The 20,879-nt window shown below is 41.3% G+C and overlaps 1 protein-coding gene across 2 annotated transcripts; it reads left to right on the top strand.

Annotated features, from left to right (window-relative positions):
• Positions 1–4,456: 4,456 nt before the first annotated feature.
• On the top strand, positions 4,457–17,180 carry LOC133611341 (transmembrane protein 229b-like). 2 transcript variants are annotated; one of them, XM_061968048.2, is made up of 2 exons: positions 4,457–4,609; positions 16,012–17,180. In XM_061968048.2, the coding sequence occupies exon 2, from the start codon at positions 16,031–16,033 to the stop codon at positions 16,559–16,561; it is 531 nt and encodes a 176-aa protein (XP_061824032.1). In that variant the 5' UTR covers positions 4,457–4,609; positions 16,012–16,030; the 3' UTR covers positions 16,562–17,180. The 2 variants fall into 2 exon arrangements, with proteins under 2 accessions (XP_061824032.1, XP_061824033.1); XM_061968049.2 differs by lacking the exon at positions 4,457–4,609 and adding an exon at positions 8,014–8,068.
• The last annotated feature ends 3,699 nt before the right edge of the window (positions 17,181–20,879 follow it).

Below are 20,879 nucleotides of genomic sequence, written 5' to 3'. Positions count from 1 at the left end.
TGATCTATGACACGTTATTGATCTGTGACACGTTATTGATCGTTGACACATTGATCCATGACACGATATTGATCTGTGACACGTTATTGATCTATGACACATTGATCTATGACACGATATTGATCTGTGACACGTTATTGATCTGTGACACGTTATTGATCGGTGCCACGTTACGTTATTGACCGGTGACACGTTATTGATCTATGAGACGTTATTGATCTATAACACGTTATAGATCTGTGACACGTTAAATATCTATGACACGTTATTGATCTATGACACGTTATTGATCGATCTCATGTTATTGATCTATGACACGTTATTGATCGATGAGACGTTATTGATCTATAACACGTTATAGATCTGTGACACGTTATTGATCGTTGACACGTTATTGATCTATGACACATTGATCTATGACACGATATTGATCTGTGACACGTTATTGATCTGTGACACGTTATTGATCGGTGCCACGTTACGTTATTGATCTGTGACACGTTATTGATCTATGAGACGTAATTGATCTATAACACGTTATAGATCTGTGACACGTTAAATATCTATGACACGTTATTGATCATGACAAGTTATTGATCAATCTCACGTTATTGATCTATGACATGTTGTTGATCTATGACTCGTTGTTGATCTATGACACGTTATTGATCGATGACACGTTATTGATCTATGACACGTTATTGATCAATGACACGATCTATGACACGATCGATGACATGTTATTGATCGATGACACATTGATCGATGTCACGTTATTGATCTATGACACGTTATTGATCTATGACACGTTATTGATCGATGACACGTTATTGATTGATGACATGTTCTAAATCTATGACTGGTTATTGATCAATAGCACATTATTGATCGATGACACATTATTGATCGATGACACATTATTGATATATGACTCGTTATTGATCCATGACACGTTATTGATCAATGACACGTTATTTAACTATGACACATTATTGATCGATGGCAGATTGATGACCCTGCTGCAGCTGTTTCCCAGTTATATCGCTGAGGTCGATATTTATGTTTCCCAACATATTGTGTGAGTGCATTATTGTGATCATTAATGTGTTGTCAGGCTGCCTGCCATTAGCAAACAGGATCAAGTTACAACACACGAAAACAGAACTCATCAAGTCTTTTTAGTGCCTTGACGTACATTTTTGTTTGGAACCTCTATGGAAGTGGACTTAATTTAATCAGATATCGTACATAAGCACTCCAACACAAGAAACATTTGATTTGTCTACTTTCAATTCTCATTTTCTTCAAGAAAACAACATTGGGAGACACTGAAAATGAACAAACGATGTTTTTGTATTTTAATATCATATACTCTTTATTGTGTTATTACAATGGACTTGTTTTAATTACACATTTGTAGTCAATTGTGTTCATTTGATGCTCTCCACTAACAGTCATGGTGGTCATTTTTATTTAATATTGTCCAAAAATGACTTCAATCAAGTTTATGATTGGCTAAAATGTCAATTTAGTGTTGTGTTGTTTTGTCATGATATAAATATGTATTTTAAAATTGTTTTAAATAAATTATATTATTTATAAATTTGTATTTTGATTAAGGATTTTTTTTTCTGATTTAATTTTGGCTTAAAAAAGTAAAAAAAAAAGGAGAGTCAATGTGATCGTTATTATTCAATATTTTCCAAAAATTACTTTTGGCTAATATATTGTATATAATATATATGTTTTTAATTAATAAATGTTTTAATACTTGCAAATCGTTTTTTTAATTAAAGAAAATTGTTTTTACGCTTGCAAATTTTTATTTTAATTGAAGATAAAAAAAAATTTTTACTTGCGAATTGCGAATCTAGGCGGTAATCCTAGAACCCGTTGGTGGACGCCGGCGGTGAGGGATGCCGTCAGGCTGAAGAAGGAGTCCTATCGGGTTCTTTTGGCTCATGGGACTCCTGAGGCAGCAGACAGGTACCGACAGGCCAAGCGGTGTGCGGCTTCAGCGGTCGCGGAGGCAAAAACTCGGACATGGGAGGAGTTCGGGGAGGCCATGGAAAAAGACTTCCGGACGGCTTCGAAGCAATTCTGGACCACCATCCGCCGCCTCAGGAAGGGGAAGCAGTGCAGTGTCAACACCGTGTATGGTGGGGATGGTGCTCTGCTGACCTCGACTGCGGATGTTGTGGATCGGTGGAGGGAATACTTCGAAGACCTCCTCAATCCTACCAGCACGTCTTCCTATAAGGAAGCAGGGCTTGGGGAATCTGTGGTGGGCTCTCCTATTTCTGGGGCTGAGGTTGCCGAGGTAGTTAAAAAGCTCCTCGGTGGCAAGGCCCCGGGGGTGGATGAGATCCGCCCGGAGTTCCTTAAGGCTCTGGATGTTGTGGGGCTGTCTTGGTTGACAAGACTCTGCAACATCGCGTGGACATCGGGGGCGGTACCTCTGGATTGGCAGACCGGGGTGGTGGTTCCTCTCTTTAAGAAGGGGAACCGGAGGGTGTGTTCCAACTATCGTGGGATCACACTCCTCAGCCTTCCCGGTAAGGTCTATTCAGGTGTACTGGAGAGGAGGCTACGCCGGATAGTCGAACTTCGGATTCAGGAGGAACAGTGTGGTTTTCGTCCTGGTCGTGGAACTGTGGACCAGCTCTATACTCTCGGCAGGGTCCTTGAGGGTGCATGGGAGTTTGCCCAACCAGTCTACATGTGCTTTGTGGACTTGGAGAAGGCATTCGACCGTGTACCCCGGGAAGTCCTGTGGGGAGTGCTCAGAGAGTATGGCGTAACGGACTGTCTTATTGTGGCAGTTCGCTCCCTGTATAATCAGTGTCAGAGCTTGGTCCGCATTGCCGGCAGTAAGTCGGACACGTTTCCAGTGAGGGTTGGACTCCGCCAAGGCTGCCCTTTGTCACCGATTCTGTTCATAACCTTTATGGACAGAATTTCTAGGCGCAGTCAGGGCGTTGAGGGGATCTGGTTTGGTGGCTGCAGGATTAGGTCTCTGCTATTTGCAGATGATGTGGTCCTGATGGCTTCCTCCGGCCAAGATCTTCAGCTCTCACTGGATCGGTTCGCAGCCGAGTGTGAAGCGACTGGGATGGGAATCAGCACCTCCAAGTCCGAGTCCATGGTTCTCTCCCGGAAAAGGGTGGAGTGCCATCTCCGGGTTGGGGAGGAGATCTTGCCCCAAGTGGAGGAGTTCAAGTACCTCGGAGTCTTGTTCACGAGTGGGGGAAGAGTGGATCGTGAGATCGACAGGCGGATCGGTGCGGCGTCTTCAGTAATGCGGACGCTGTATCGATCCGTTGTGGTGAAGAAGGAGCTGAGCCGGAAGGCAAAGCTCTCGATTTACCGGTCGATCTACGTTCCCATCCTCACCTATGGTCATGAGCTTTGGGTCATGACCGAAAGGACAAGATCACGGGTACAAGCGGCCGAAATGAGTTTCCTCCGCCGAGTGGTGGGGCTCTCCCTTAGAGATAGGGTGCGAAGCTCTGTCATTCGGGGGGAGCTCAAAGTAAAGCCGCTGCTCCTCCACATCGAGAGGAGCCAGATGAGGTGGTTCGGGCATCTGGTCAGGATGCCACCCGAACGCCTCCCTAGGAAGGTGTTTCGGGCACGTCCGACCGGTAGGAGGCCACGGGGAAGACCCAGGACACGTTGGGAAGACTATCTCTCCCGGCTGGCCTGGGAACGCCTCGGGATCCCCCGGGAGGAGCTGGACGAAGTGGCTGGGGAGAGGGAAGTCTGGGCTTCCCTGCTTAAGCTGCTGCCCCTGCGACCCGACCTCGGATAATGCGGAAGAAGATGGATGGATGGATGGACTTGCGAATTGTTTTTTTTATATGAAAATTGTTCTTAAATATGCGAATCGTGTTTTAATTGAAGGAATTGTTTTTACACTTGGGAATAATTTTTTTTTTACTTGTAAAAAAATATTTTTTTCTACTTTCAACTATTTTTTACTTGCGGAATCTTTTTTACTTGCACAATTTTTCAACTTTCAAATTTTTTATTTTATTTGCAGAATTGTTTATTTTACTTGAAAATTGTTTTTTACTTGCATATATTTTTTGTTTACTTGCTAATCCTTTTTTAATTGAATATATATATATATATAATACAAATTAAATATAATTAAAAATAAAAATTATATATATATATATATATAATTTTTATTTTTAATTATATTTAATTTGTATTATTTTTATTTTGTATTTTATTTATTTATTTTTACTTCCACGTAGTTTGTGTGGGTTTGAGGAGTTTTGTCAGTCATTTCCCTTCATACTGTTTGTGCCGTTTCCATGTTGTTGTGTTGTACTCACGCCTGCCGCCAGAGAGCGCCAAAGAGTGGAAGCTCCGGCAAACAAGCAGTTAAGAAAAAGATGCAGAATGTGCGTGTGCGCGCGCAAGGTGCGTGTGCACGTGTGCGCTGATGCTGAATGATGATGATGATGATGATGATGATGCAGCATTAAAAGTCAAAAATGTCCACTTCCACTGGAGGGTAGGAGCTGCTGCTGCTGCCGTCAGCCGCAAATCGAGCACCTTCCCCGGGGGTGGTGTGGCGAGGAGAGCCGCTGCAGTGGAGGTGAGGATGAGTCATTCTTAATGTCTACTTCTTGTTTACATTCACATACACATGTTATTTAGCTCTTTTTTTGAATATCATATTTATTGTGAAGTCATGCAAACATGCTCCTAACGTCTTTAAAATCTAAATATTTCGGTATATTTATACAAATGAGTAAAAGGCAGTGAGACTGTTCTTTTTTTGTGTGACGTCTATTGAGTCTAAATGTGCTGCAGAGGAGACCCGACGTCTGCGCATGCGCAGTAGTCAGGAGTTCCCAGGGTCAAACCATACAAAAGCATGTTGTTGTTGTTTTTTAATATATATTTTTATTTGACTGTACATACATGTTACTTCTTATTTAACACAACGTGATAACAGTGCCAGCAACTTGAGGGTTCCAGGTTCGATCCCCGCTTCCGCCATCCTAGTCACTGCCGTTGTGTCCTTGGGCAAGACACTTCACCCACCTGCTCCCAGTGCCACCCACACTGCTTTAAATGTGGTTTCACTATGTAAAGTGCTTTGAGTCTCTAGAGAAAAGTGCTATATAAATATAATTCTCTTGAGAGTTTTTAAATGTTTTCCCTATAGCAGTACAACTGTTTTTTTGTTTTTACATAAAAATGTTAAATTCTAATAGAATTATTGATTTTTTCTCAATACTAAAACTTTCTCATGTTTTTCTCATAACTTGTTTCTCATATTAAAACAACTTTTGTTTATTCACATTGTTTTTCATATTAGTGCAATTTTTTTCTCAGGATTTTTTTCACATCGTAGTTAACTTTATTCTTTTGAAAAGGGTTTCCTAATTTTTTTTTTAAATAATACAACTTGTTCTCATATTATAACTTCCAATTTACAACTTTTAATTTTATTCTCTTGACAACTTTTTCCTCGTGTTTTTCTCATATTTTTATTCTATTAAAACTTTTTAATATTCACATTGTTTCTCATATTAGTACAACTTTTTTCTCATGATTTTTTTTTCTGATCATTGTTAACTTTATTCTTTTGAAAAAGTTTTCCTATTTTTTTCCTCAGAATACTACATCTTTTTTCTTGACAATTTTTCTCATATGATGTTTTTCTCATAATTTCTCATTTTAAAACATCCAATTTACAACTTTTGTATATTCACATTGTTTTTCATATTAGTACAATTTTTTTCTCAGAATTTTTTTTTCATCGTAGTTAACTTTATTCTTTTGAAAAGGGTTTCCTCATTTTTTTTTCATAATACAACTTGTTCTCATATTAAAACTTCCAATTTACAACTTTTAATTTTATTCTCTTGACAACTTTTTGTCACATTGTTTCTCATATTAGTACAACTTTTTTCTCATGATTTTTTTTCCTGATCATTGTTAACTTTATTCTTTTGAAAAAGTTTTCCTATTTTTTTTCTCAGGATACTACATCTTTTTTCTTAGAATACTACATCTTTTTTCTTGACAATTTTTCTCATATGATGTTTTTCTCATAATTTCTCATTTTAAAACATCCAATTAAAACAACTTTTGTTTATTCACACTGTTTTTCATATTAGTACAATTTTTTTCTCAGGATTTTTTTCTCATCATAGTTAACTTTATTCTTTTGAAAAGAGTTTCCTCATTTTTTTTCATAATACAACTTGTTCCCATATTAAAACTTCCAATTTACAACTTTAAATTTTATTCTCTTGACAACTTTTTGTCACATTGTTTCTCATATTAGTACAACTTTTTTCTCATGATTTTTTTTCCTGATCATTGTTAACTTTATTCTTTTGAAAAAGTTTTCCTATTTTTTTTCTCAGAATACTACATCTTTTTTCTTGACAATTTTTCTCATATGATGTTTTTCTCATAATTTCTCATTTTAAAACATCCAATTTACAACTTTTGTATATTCACATTGTTTGTCATATTAATACAATTTTTTCTCAGAATTTTTTTTTCATCATAGTTAACTTTATTCTTTTGAAAAGGGTTTCCTCATTTTTTTTCATAATACAACTTGTTCTCATATTAAAACTTCCAATTTACAACTTTTAATTTTATTCTCTTGACAACTTTTTGTCACATTGTTTCTCATATTAGTACAACTTTTTTCTCATGATTTTTTTTTCTGATCATTGTTAACTTTATTCTTTTGAAAAAGTTTTCCTATTTTTTTTCTCAGAATACTACATCTTTTTTCTTGACAATTTTTCCTCATATGATGTTTTTCTCATAATTTCTCATTTCAAAACATCCAATTTACAACTTTTGTATATTCACATTGTTTGTCATCTTAGTACATTTTTCCTCATGATGTATTCTCATCAAAGTTAACTTTATTCACTTAAAATAGTTTTCTTCATTTTTTTCTCACAAAACTACAACTTTTCTCAGAACTTTTTTCCCCATACTAAGACATTTTTCTCATAATAGTAAAACTTTGCATTTAGAATTTTTTTTCTCATGATTTTTAACTTTTTTGTGATACAATTTTATTCCCCCCCACAAGTCAACTGCTTTCTATTGAAGAACATTTTCTCATAAAATATAAATGTTTTCTCATAATACTACAATTTTATTCCCTTGACAACTTTTTCTCATATGATGGTTTATATTGTATTAAAACTCACAATTAAAACTTTTGTTTCTCATCATAGTTAACTTTATTCTTTTGAAAAGGTTTTCCTCATTTTCTTCTCATTATACTACAATTTTTCTCCTGACAACTTTTAGTCATATGATGGTATTCTTATAATTGTTTTTCTCATATTAAAATGTACAACTTTTGTATACTCAAATTTTTTCATCTTAGTACCACTTTTTTCTCATGATTTATCCTCATCAAAGTCAACTTTATTCACTTGAAATAGTTTTCCTCATTTTTGCTCACAAACTAGAACTTTTCTCTTAACTTTTCCCCATACTAAGACGTGTTTCTCATTATAGTAAAAACATTCTCATATTGAAACATACAATTTAGAAATGTTTTCTCATATGATTTTTTCCTCATTATAGTACAACTTTTTTCCTCATATTCAAACTTTTTTGTAATACAATTAAATTTTTCCCCACAAGTCAACTGTTTTCTCTTGAAGAACTTTTTCTCAATAAGTATACATTTTTTCTCATTATACTAAAATTTTATTCTCTTGTAAACTTTTTCTCATGTTTTTCTCATAACAATCTTTCATTCATAATTGCGATCAATACACACTTTTAAATGTTATTTGCCGACTCGGCACAAAGGTCTTTTTGTGGGGTAAGCCCCGCCCTCCTCTCTGTGAGTGGCGGTTAATCCTGTCATCATGTGATGCAGGCGTTAATCAGGAACATCACGTTTGGTCGCAATTGTATCAAATATGATGTCACTCTATGACATCACCACCAAGGACGTCATCGCTAAGCTCAAGGCCTTATGGGGTATTGTGTCCATCTTATTTCCACATTACTCTTGGTGCTCAGCCCTTTCAGAAGTTGTCTGCTAGTTCAGGTAAGACGACACATTTTTTTCTGACTTAAAAGTTTCTGAACGACTTATCGCGATGTGTTAGCGAGCATGTTTGGAGCTATGCTAGAGAAGCTGCTAACAAATTCCCAAAATTGTCAAAATGAGAAAAATTAAAAAAATGTCAAAAATGACTCACAGGCAACCAGGGTAGAATAAGGCAAAAACAGAACAAAATGTGGAAAAAAGTGAAAATGAGGAAAAATGTCAAAATTCAGTATTCGGTATCATGTATTGTTTTCTGGTGTCAAAGTCTTCATACCTAAAACAATTAAGTTGAAATTGTCTACCTTTTGGAGGTAGTATCAGCCGTCACTTTTCCCGATAAATGCCGAAAATGGTCAAAATGAGAAAAATGTAAAAAATAAAAAAGTGTCAAAAAATGACTAAAATAAAAAAAGTGTCGTACAGTATTTGGTAGTATAGATATCCATGTATTGTTTGCTTGGTGTCAAAGTCTCGATACCTAAAACAATAACAACGTAACTTTTCCTGATAAATGCCGAAAATGGACAAAATGAGAAACATTTCAAAAATACCCCTGGGATGAGTCACAGGTGACCGGGGAAGAAAAACGCAAAAAAAGGCCAAAATGTGTAAAAATGCCGAAAATGGTCAAAATAAGAAAAATGTCTAAAATAAAAAATTGTCAGAAAATGTCCAAAATAAAAAAGTGTTGTACAGTATTCAGTAGCAATAATAATAATAATAATAATAATACTTGGGATTTATATAGCGCTTTTCTAAATACCCAAAGTCGCTTTACATGTGTGTGTGGGGGGGGGGACGATAAAAACAACTTTATTAGAAAAAAATAAATAAATAAATAAATAAATAAATAAGAGACACCTAGGGCAGGGTCAGTTTGGAAAGGCTAATGTGAAGAGGTGAGTTTTTAGGGTGGCTTTGAAGGTAGGGAGGGAAGGGGCATCTCTGATGTGCCTGGGGAGAGCATTCCAGAGAGAGGGGGCAGCCACGGAGAAGGCCCTGTCGCCCCAGGTTCGGCGCCTGGTCTTGGGGACCTCAAGGAGGCCGGCATCACTAGACCTGAGGGAACGGGATGGGACGTGTGACTGGAGGAGGTCAGAGAGGTAGGGTGGTGCCAGGTTATGGAGTGCCTTGTAGGTGGTGAGGAGTATTTTAAAGGTGATTCTGTATTTGACAGGCAGCCAGTGGAGGTCATGAAGGACAGGTGTGATGTGCTCTCTGGAGCGGGTTCCGGTGAGCAGGCGGGCAGCAGAGTTCTGGACGTATTGCAGTTTGTTGAGGGTTTTGGAGGTGATGCCGTAGAGGATGCTGTTGCAGTGGTCTAGCCGGGATGAGATGAAGGCGTGGATGAGGGTTTCGGCAGCAGAGGATGTGAGGGAGGGCCGGAGACGGGCAATGTATCTGAGGTGGAAGAATGCAGTTTTGGTGATGTGGTTTACGTGGGGGAGGAGTGAAAGGGTAGGGTCGAAAATTACACCTAGATTGCGGATGTGGGTGGAGGTAGTGACAAGGGAGCCGTCGATGTTTAATGAAAAGTCCTGAGTGGAGCGAGTGAGGGAGTCGGGGCCAATGATAATTATTTCAGATTTGTTGCAGTTGAGTATTAGAAAGTTTTTTTGCATCCAGGTTTTTATGTCTGTGAGGCAGGTGGTGAGGGTGGAGTGGGTGGCTGTGGTGATGGTCGTGGTGGAAATGTATAGTTGTGTGTCGTCGGCATAGCAGTGAAATTGAAGGCCGTGGTGTCGGAGGATCTGACCGAGGGGTAGGAGGTAGATGGTGAAGAGTAGGGGGCCAAGTACTGAGCCCTGGGGGACGCCGTGGGTGACTGGGGCAGTGGAGGAGGTGCAGTTGTTGGTTGAGATGAATTGCTGACGGTCAGAGAGGTAGGATTTCATCCAGGAGAGGGCAGTGCCGGATAAACCAAGGGAGGAGTGGAGGTGTGTTAGGAGGATGGAGTGGTTGATGGTGTCGAAGGCTGAACTGAGGTCGAGGAGGATGAGGATGGAGAGGGAACCAGAGTCGGCGGAGAGGAGGATGTCATTGGTGACCTTGAGGAGGGCAGTTTCTGTGCTGTGGAGTGAGCGGAAGCCGGATTGGAACTTTTCGTATAGGTTATTGTGGTGAAGGTGGGATTTGATTTGGGAGGCAACTGCACGTTCGAGAATTTTAGAGAGGAAGGGGAGGTTGGAGATGGGCCTGTAGTTGTTGGGGGAGTTGGGGTCGAGACCGGGTTTCTTGAGAATGGGGGTGATGGCAGCCAGCTTGAGGGCAGGAGGGACAGAGCCAGTGGATAGGGAGGAGTTAATTAAAGTGGTGATGAGAGGTGAGAGTGAGGGGAGGCAGGCTATGACTAAAGTGGATGGGATTGGGTCGAGGATGCAGGTGGAGGCTTTCATACCAGAAGTTATGGAGGATAGGACAGTTGTGGTGATTTCGGAGAAGAAGTTGAGTGGGTGGTTGGAGAGTAAAGGGAGCGATGGTACCCATGAATTGTTTGCTTGGTATCAAAGTCTCGATACCTAAAACAATCAAGTCAAAATTGTCCACCAATTTATTGGAGGTGGTCTATCAGCTGTCACTTTTCCCGATAAATTCAGAAAATGGTCAAAATTAGAAAAATGTCAAAAATACCCCCGGGATGACTCACAGGCGACCCGGGAAGAAAAAGGCAAAAACAGGCCAAAATGTGTAAAAATGCAGAAAATGGTCAAAATGAGAAAAATGTCAAAAATACCCCCGGGATGACTTACAGGCGACCCGGGAAGAAAAAGGCAAAAACAGGCCAAAATGTGGGAAAATGACGAAAATGGGGCAAAATGAGACAAATTTCAAAAATAAAAAAGTGTCAGAAAATGTCCAAAATAAAAGTGTTGTACAGCTATCTATTGTCTATCAGCTGTCACTTTTCCCGATAAATGCCGAAAATGGTCAAGATGAGAAAAATGTCAAAAATACCCCCGGGATGACTCACAGGCGATCCGGGAAGAAAAAGGCAAAAACAGGCCTAAATGTGGAAAACTGCCGAAAATGGGCAACATGAGAAAAATGTCAAAAATAAAAAAAGTGTCAGAAAATGTCCAAAATAAAAAAGTGTTGTACAGTATTCAGTAGTGATGATATCCATGAATTGTTTGCTTGGTATCAAAGTCTCGATACCTAAAACAATTAAGTCAAAATTGTCTACTTTTTTGGAGGCGGCATCAGCCGTAACTTTTCCCAATTAATGCCGAAAATGGTCAAAATGAGAAAAATGTCAAAAATTTCCCCGGCGACCCGGGAAGAAAAAGGCAAAAGTAGGCCAAAATGTGAAAAAATTACAAAAATGGTCAAAATGAAAAAAAAAGTAAAAATTAAAAAAAAGGGTCAAAACATTTATAAATTCAGTATTCGGTAGTGACAATATCCATGTATTGTTTGTTGGTGTCAAAGTCTTGATACCTAAAACAATTAAGTAAAAATTGTCCACCTATTGGAGGTGAAATCAGCTGTCACTTTTCCCGATAAACGCCGAAAATGGGCAAAATGAGAATAATGTCAAAAATACCCCCGGGATGACTCACAGGCGACCCGGGAAGAAAAAGGCAAAAACAGGCCAAAATGTGAAACAATGCTGAAAATGGGGGCAAAATGAGAAACATTTCTAAAATAAAAAAGTGTCAGAAAATATCCAAAATAAAAAAGTGTTGTACAGTATTCAGTAGCGATGATACCCATGAATTGTTTGCTTGGTATCAAAGTCGCGATACCTAAAACAATCAAGTCAAAATTGTCCACCAATTTATTGGAGGTGGTCTATCAGCTGTCACTTTTCCCGATAAATGCCGAAAATGGTCAAAATTAGAAAAATGTCAAAAATACCCCCGGGATGACTCACAGGCGACCCGGGAAGAAAAAGGCAAAAACAGGCCAAAATGTGTAAAAATGCAGAAAATGGTCAAAATTAGAAAAATGTCAAAAATACCCCCGGGATGACTCACAGGCGACCCGGGAAGAAAAAGGCAAAAACAGGCCAAAATGTGGAAAAATGCCGAAAATGGGCAAAATGAGAAAAATGTCAAAAATAAAAAAGTGTCAGAAAATGTCCAAAATAAAAAAGTGTCGTACAGTATTCAGTAGTGATGATATCCATGAATTGTATGCTTGGTATCAAGTCTTGATACCTAAAACAATCAAGTCAAAATTGTCCACCTATTGGAGGTGGTCTATCAGCTGTCACTTTCCCGATAAATGCAGAAAATGGTCAAAATGAGAAAAATGTCACTAATACCCCCGGGATGACTCACAGGCGACCCGGGAAGAAAAAGGCAAAAACAGGCCAAAATGTGGAAAAATGCCGAAAATGGGCAAAATGAGAAAAATGTCAAAAATAAAAAAGTGTCAGAAAATGTCCAAAATAAAAAAGTGTTGTGCAGTATTCAGTAGTGATGATATCCATGAATTGTTTGCTTGGTATCAAAGTGTTGATACCTAAAACAATCAAGTCAAAATTGTCCACCTATTGGAGGTGGTCTATCAGCTGTCACTTTTCCCGATAAATGACGAAAATGGTCAAAATAAGAAAAATGTCACAAAAAAAACCGGGATGACTCACAGGCGACCCGGGAGGAAAAAGGCAAAAACAGGCCAAAATGTGGAAAAATGCTGAAAATGGGCAAAATGAGAACATTTCAAAAATAAAAAAGTGTCAGAAAATGTCAAAAATAAAAAAGTGTCGTACAGTATCCAGTAGTGATGATATCCAGGAGTTGTTTGCTTGGTATCAAAGTCTCGATACCTAAAACAATTAAGTCAAAATTGTCCACCTTTTTGGAGGCGGCATCAGCCGTAACTTTTCCCAATAAATGCCGAAAATGGTTAAAATGAGAAAAATGTTAAAAATTCCCCCGGGATGACTCACAGGCGACCCGGGAAGAAAAAGGCAAAAACAGGCCAAAATGTGGAAAAATGACAAAAATGGTCAAAATGAAAAAAAAGAAAGAAAAAAAAAAAAAGTGTCAAAACATTTATAAATTCAGTATTCGGTAGTGACAATATCCATGTATTGTTTGCTGGTGTCAAAGTCTTGATACCTAAAACAATTAAGTCAAAATTGTCCACCCATTGGAGGTGAAATCAGCTGTCACTTTTCCCGATAAATGCCTAAAATGAGCAAAATGAGAATGTCAAAAATACCCCCGGGATGACTCACAGGCGACCCGGGAAGAAAAAGGCAAAAACAGACCAAAATGTGAAACAATGCCGAAAATGGGTAAAATGAGAAACATTTCTAAAATAAAAAAGTGTCAGAAAATATCCAAAATAAAAAAGTGTCGTACAGTATTTAGTAGTGATGAAATCCATGAATTGTTTGCTTGGTATCAAAGTCTTGATACCTAAAACAATCAAGTCAAAATTGTCCACCTATTGGAGGTGGTCTATCAGCTGTCACTTTCCCGATAAATGCAGAAAATGGTCAAAATGAGAAAAATGTCACTAATACCCCCGGGATGACTCACAGGCGACCTGGGAAGAAAAAGGCAAAAACAGGCCAAAATGTGGGAAAATGCCGAAAATGGGCAAAATGAGAAACATTTCTAAAATAAAAAAGTGTCGGAAAATGTCCAAAATAAAAAAATTGTTGTACAGTATTCAGTAGTGATGGAATCCATGAATTGTTTGCTTGGTATCAAAGTCTCGATACCTAAAACAATCAAGTCAAAATTGTCCACCTATTGGAGGTGGTCTATCAGCTGTCACTTTTCCAGATAAATGCCGAAAATGGTCAAAATGAGAAAAATGTCAAAAATACCCCCGGGATGACTCACAGGCGACCCGGAAAGAAAAAGGCAAAAACAGGCCAAAATGTGGAAAAATGTCGAAAATGGGCAAAATGAGAAAATTTCTAAAATAAAAAAGTGTCAGAAAATGTCCAAAATAAAAAAGAGTCGTACAGTATCCAGTAGTGATGATATCCATGAGTTGTTTGCTTGGTATCAAAGTCTCGATACTTAAAACAAATAAGTCAAAATTGTCCACATTTTTGGAAGCGGCATCAGCCGTAACCTTTCCCAATAAATGCCGAAAATGGTCAAAATGAGAAAAATGTCAAAAATACCCCCGGGATGACTCACAGGTACCCTGGGAAGAAAAAGGCAAAAACAGGCCAAAATGTGGAAAAATGAAAAAAATGGTCAAAATGAGAAAAATGTTATAAAAAATAAAAAGTGTCAAAACATTTTTTAATTCAGTATTCGGTGGTGACGATATCCATCCTTGCTGGTGTCAAAGTCTTGATACCTAAAACAATTAAGTAAAAATTGTCTACCTATTGGAGGTGAAATCAGCTGTCACTTTTCTCGATAAATGCCGAAAATGGGCAAAATAAGAAAAATGGCAAAAATAAAAGTGTCAAAAAATGTCAAAAATAAAACAATGTTATACAGTATTCGGTAGTGACGATATCCATGTATTGTTTGCTTAATGTCAAAGTCACAATACCAAACACAATTAAGTCAAAATTGTTCACCTTTTGGAGGCGGTATCAGCCGTAACTTTTCCTGATAAATGCCAAAAATGGTAAAATTTTTAAAAATGTCAAAAATACCCCCGGGATGACTCACAGGACCCGGGAAGAAAAACGCAAAAACAGGCCAAAATGTGGGAAAATGCCAAAAATGGGCAAAATGAGAAAAATGTCCAAAATAAAAAAGTGTCCAAAATTTTTCAAAATTCAGTATTCGGTAGTGACAATAGCATTGTATTGTTTGCTGGTGTCAAAGTCTCAATACCTAAAACAATTAAGTCAAAAGTGTCCACCTATTGGAGGCGGTATCAGCTGTCACTTTTCCATATAAATGCCAAAAATGATCAAAATGAGAAAAATGTCAAAAATAAAAGTGTCAAAAAATGTAAAATATACAAAAATGTCAAAAAATGTCAAAAAGTGTCAAAAAGTGTCAAAAAATAAAGAATGTACAAAATAAAAGTGTCAAAAAATGTAAAAAATAAAAGTGTCAAAAAGTGTAAAAAATAAAAGTGTCAACAAATTTCTAAAATGAAGTGTCAAAAAATTTCTAAAATAAAAATGTGTCAAAACATTTCTAAAATAAAAAAGTGTCAAAACATTTCTAAAATAAAAAAGTCAATCATTCAATCAATGTTTATTTATATAGCCCTAAATCACAAAAGTCTCAAAGGGCTGTACAAGCCACAACGACATCCTCGGTACAGAGCCCACATAAGGGACGTCGATGTGAATGACTATGAGAAACCGCATATGTGGGTAAACCCTCCTCTCTTGGGGAGACCGAAAGCAATGAATGTCGAGTGACATAATATTGTGAAAGAACAGTCTTTAGTGGATCCAACATAGTAGTGAGAGTCCAGTTCATAGTAGGGCCAGCAGGAGACCAGCAGGAGACCATCCCGAGCGGAGACGGGTCAGCAGCACAGAGATGTCCCCAACCGATGCACAGGCGAGCAGTCCACTCCGGGTCCCAACTCTGGACAGCCAGCACTTCATCCATGGTCACCGGAACCGGTCAAAAGTGTCAAAAATGTAAAAAATAAAAGTGTCAAAAATGTAAAAAATAAAAGTGTCACAAAATCTCATAAAAAGGTGTCAAAAAACGTCAGCAATAAAAAAAGTGTCAAAAAATGTTAGTGTCAAAAATTCAAAAAAGTGTCAAAAAAGGTCCAAAATTAAAAAGTGTCAAAAAATGTCAAAAATAAAAAATGTCAAAAATAAAAAAGTGTCACAAAATGTCTAAAAAAAAATTCGGTAGTGATGATATCATGGTATCAAAATCTTGATACCTAAAGCAAGTTAAATTTGTCCACCTTTTGAAGGCGGTGTCAGACGTAACTTTTCCCGATAAATTGCAGATATTTCTTGCCATGGCTGTAATTTTGCGGGTTATTGTCACATTTGGCTCGAGCGTTGACGTTCTTTCCTCTTCCAGATCCAAGGTGTGACGAGCCATGCCGACTGCGATCCTGCAGCCTCCCGTGCCGCTGGCGGCGCTCTCCCGCTGGTACCTGTACGCCATCCACGGCTACTTCTGTGAGGTCATGTTCACGGCGGCGTGGGAGTTCGCCGTGAACCGCGACTGGAAGTTCCCGGGCGTGACGAGCGTGTGGGCGCTCTTCATCTACGGCACGTGCATCCTGACGGTGGAGCGCATGTACCTGTACCTGCGCGGGCACTGCCACGTGTTGGTGCGCTGCCTCATCTACACGCTGTGGACGTACATGTGGGAGTTGAGCACGGGGCTGCTGCTGCGCCAGTTCCACGCCTGCCCCTGGGACTACTCCGCCTTCCGCTACAACTTCCTGGGCCTGATCACGGCCGAGTACGCGCTGCCGTGGTTCTGTGGCTCCTTCATCGTGGAGCGCCTGGTCATCCGCAACACGCTGCGCCTTCGCTTCCATCAGGGCGCCGACGACGGCTGGGGGCGGAGCTACTTCAGCGGCTGGTTGTCCGGCAATAACAGCTTCCTCAAATTGGAGTGAGAACTCCTGCAGGGGGCGGAGACTATCTGGGGACATCGACGCAACACCCGCCCCCCTCACTTTTCCTGCATGAAAACAAGGAAAACATGAAACCTCTTCATCATCGTCATCATCATGACCTCTAACCCCTCACGGGATTACTCTTCCAATCTGCACACATGACTTGAAGAAAACAATCTTCCTTGCACATATTTACTCTTTTTTTTAAGTCACCTCAAAGCCTGAAAGTGTTCTGTGTGTGTCCAAAATAAACTTTACAAAAACATTCTGCAGAAAATGCAAAGAAAAAAAAATAAAATCTATAAAACCCAAAACTAGTGAAGTTAGCACATAGTGTAAATGGTAAATAAAAACAGTTGAGCTCATAGGACTAGATAGTACAATCCCTCAAATTGATCAGCACTTAGTGTGGACAGGGGGGTTTAGGGGCCAAAACTTCGCTGGGGTCTTCAGGTGGGCACCCCCTTTCATTGGTGTTGTGTTGATAGACCCACGACACCTCCGCAGGGCTCAACGGCGACATCTGGTGTCCCAGGTGTGCCCCCCTCTGCCTTTACCCCTAGATGTCCTTTTGCAGCCCAGTTGGGTCCTTTCTCTTGATCCATATCCATCTGCTACTTTGTTTGGCAGCATCCGAGCGATTTGACAGCCCCCCGGAAGGCCTGACCTTTCACTCCCATTTCTTTCAGAAGCTTGGTTGTGGACGTGGCAATGAAGCCTCTGCACCCACCTTCGACTAGAAGCACACGAGCACGCCAGCCGCGCTGCTCTGCATCGACTGCTATGTCCGCATACTTCAGTTGATTGCGCTCATGCTTCACCAACTGCTGCTTCCCATGGCACAGTTAATTCAACAACGAACAGTCTTCTGGAAGATTGACCACAAGACCAGGTCCGGCCTGAAGCTGGTTGTAATGATCTCAGGCGGGAAGATGAGTTTCTGGTCTAAGTCAACCTGCATTTTCCAAACCCAGGGAGAGTCCAGAAGGGTTGCCTCCACTCTTGCAGATTTTGCTGGGAGTTGTCCTGCTCTTGGGAACGCAGTGCCAATTTAGTGACTAGGAATTGGGGGAGGGAGGGCCTTGTTCATAGGCGCCGAGCTACATTTCTGCCAGTGGGTGCTCGGACTGGCGGTAAATCTGACGCTGCTTTTCTGAGCTTGCGTGGTTTATGCTTGGTGTTGAGAAAGAATTTGCCATCAATCCCACGTGGGTGCTCGGCATTGTCCGTGGGTCCTCAGGCCCTGAAGCACCCGCGGGATCGGCGCCTATGGCCTTGTTGGTATTTTTTTCCTTTCTTCCAGGGTGATCTCCAGTTGTCTTAGGTGTAGCGGCCTTGAGACAAAACTGATTTTGCAGCCGGTGAGGATGTGAGTGTTGCAGGGGTTTGACAGAGTGCAAAAGAAAGCTCTTCTCCAAACCATTGGTTTAAGTTCTTGGGTGTGGGAAGAACATCGTGGGTAGCTCTGATGAAGCTAAATTGTCTCTCTTCCGTTTCCCAAAGATCCTTCCATGTGAGCTTAAGATGCTCCAGGTTTTCCGACCACTGTCCCTGTTTGGACTGTGCCACTGCTGTTGCACATCTGTCTGCCGCCTCTTGTTGCCGAACCTGATCAACAACCAGCTTTCTCCTCTGGGCTGATGTTGCCTGGTGCCATGTAGGTTGACTAGCTCCAAGTCCAAACCCACCTCTTTCGTGCTGCACTAGTCCCACAATGCCTGAGAGAAGATTTAGCTTGCTGCACGGCATCATATGGGATCCATTTCCTCCGAGTTGCTAGTCTGGGAGCAACCGCTTGGATCACCTCATCTTGAGACTCAATCAGGGACATTCTGAGCCTCACCTTGGTGCATTTAACTCCTCCGTGAGGCTAGAGATGGGCAGTTCCAGGGCACCATCATCATATAGGCTGATGTTACTGAGGCACCGCGGGAGGCCAAGCCATTTCATGACTGTTCTCTCCAGCTTCTCGACTTTGGTCATGGGGATCTCGTAGACTGTTATTGGCTACATCAAACGGGGGAGCAATTCAAACTGTAGGCACCACAGTTTCAACTTGCCAGAAAGTAAGGTATTGTCTATGTGGACAAGGCCTTTGATGGTTTCTTTCCTCAGCTGATCGCTCTGGTCCGATTCTTTAAAGCTTGCGTTGTACGATCGCCCTAGACTCTTGACTGGCAGAATACAATGATTTGAAAATCCTTTACAACTTATATTCCATTGAATAGACTGCAAAGACAAGATATTTAATGTTCGAACTGAGAAACTAATTTTTTTTCACAATCAATCAATGACAGCAACACTGTCAGGGGTCAGACAAGGAGGCCAAGACCCAGTAGCAGAGTATAATACAAAAAGGGGTTTATTAACAAAGTAACAACAAAAACACAGTTCATCGAAGAATATAGCAACAAGGTATTAACTGAAAATTCTTCGAGGGAAAGGTGACAACAGAAAATGGCTGAACAGAAAATCACCATTCAGATTCAGAATCAGAATCAGAATAGTTTTTATTGCCATTGTTTGAGAACGGGTTCACAAACTAGGAATTTTTCTTAGTGCAATCGTGCAACATAAAACACAAATAAAAAGAGCTGTAACTGAGCTATCAGATCTTGTTATTGTTCATGTGCCTGATGGCCAAGGGGAAAAAACTGTTCAGGTGGCGGGAGGTGTGGGTCTGGATGGACCGTAGTCTCCTGCCTGAGGGGAGAGGGGAGAATAGTTTGTGTCCAGGGTAAGAAGAGTCAGCTGTGATCCAACCCACACGCCTCCTGGTCATAGAGGAGAACAGGTCCTGGAGGGATGGGAGCTTGCAGCCAATCACCTTCTCAGCAGCACGCACGATGCGCCGCAGTCGATGGACTGTGGCGCCGGGGAACCACACGGTGATGGAGGAGGTGAGGATGACTCGATGATGGATGAGTAAAACCACCAGCATCTCGGTCGGCACCTTAAGTTTTCTCAGCTGCCTCAGGAAGTACATCCTCTCCTGGGCCTTCTTGATGAGGGAGCTGATGGTCGACTCCCACTTGAGGTCATGGGTGATGGTGGTGCCCAAGAAACGGAAGGAGCCACAATGGAGACAGGGGTGGGAGAGTCAATCAGGGTGAGGGGGGATGGTGGGGCTGTGACTTTCCTGAAGTCCATGATCATCTCCACTGTTTTCTGGGCGTTCAGCTCCAGGTTGTTGAGGCTGCACCAGGACGCCAGCCGGTCCACCTCTCTCCTGTAGGCGGACTCATCACCATCCGAGATGAGCCCGATGAGGGTAGTGTCATCCGCAAACTTAAGCAGCTTTACGTACTGGTGACTGGAGGTGCAGCAGTTTGTGTACAGGGAGAAGAGCCAGGGGGAAAGTACACAGCCCTGAGGAGTACCAGTGTTCGTGGTTCGACTGTCCGAGACAATCTTCCCCAGCCGCACGTGCTGTCTTCGGTCTGTCAGGAAGTTATTGATGAGCTGGTAGAGCTTGTCTCGTAGCAGTCCAGGGAGGATGGTGTCGAAGGCAGAGCTGAAGTCCACAAACAGGATCCTAGCGTAGGTTCCTGGGAAGTCCAGATGCTCCAGGATGAAGCGGAGGGCGGGTGGGAGTCGGAGGAGGACGGCACTGGGGTTTATGATTTTCTCCACTGGGTCGGGCCCAATGTACCTGGGGGAGAGTCTGGAAGGGGGGGGGGGGTCTCGGGAAGAAAGCCACACTTGCTGGCCCACCTGGTAGTTGGGCGCGGGGACCCGATGTCGGTCTGTTAGGAGTCGGTTGCGCTCAGCCTAGAGCTGCTCAGGTTTCCCGCCACACGTGTCTGACACGGCGGAACTGGGCTTGGACGGAGGGAACTGCTCCATCGGATTCTTGGCTCGGAAACAAGGGGGGTTAGTAGCCGGTGTTGATCATGAAGGGTGACAAGCCGGTGGCCGAGCTGATGAGGGAGTTGTGGGCGTATTCCACCCAGAGTAGGTGTATGGGCCATGAGGAGGGTAGGCGGGAAGAAGCTCCGCGCAGAGAGGACTCCAGGCTCTGGTTAGCTCGTTCAGTCTGTCCATTGCACTGTGGGTGATAGCCGTAGGAGAGGCTGGAGGTGGTACCCAGGGCCCGCCCGAAAGCCTTCCACACCTGCGAGGAGAACTGAGGTCCGCGGTCCGACACGATGTCCTAGGGGATTCTATGCAGCCTGAAGACATTTGTGACGAACAGGTTAGCTGTTTCCAAGGCAGTGGGCAGTTTAGGGAAGGGACAAAATGTACCGCCTTGGAGAAGCGGTCAACAATCGTAAGGATGGTGTCGTTACCTTCAAAGGGGGGGGCAATCCGGTAACCA

The sequence above is a fragment of the Nerophis lumbriciformis genome, linkage group LG08, assembly GCF_033978685.3.
Source record: "Nerophis lumbriciformis linkage group LG08, RoL_Nlum_v2.1, whole genome shotgun sequence".
NCBI lineage: Eukaryota > Metazoa > Chordata > Actinopteri > Syngnathiformes > Syngnathidae > Nerophis > Nerophis lumbriciformis.
The sequence above is the reverse complement of the archived record's forward strand: the minus strand, read 5'-3'. Positions and strand labels throughout refer to the sequence as shown.

Excerpts from the sequence above, each read along its gene's own strand:
- LOC133611341 (XM_061968048.2), top strand. The coding sequence starts at position 16,031 with ATGCCGACTGCGATCCTGCAGCCTCCCGTGCCGCTGGCGGCGCTCTCC.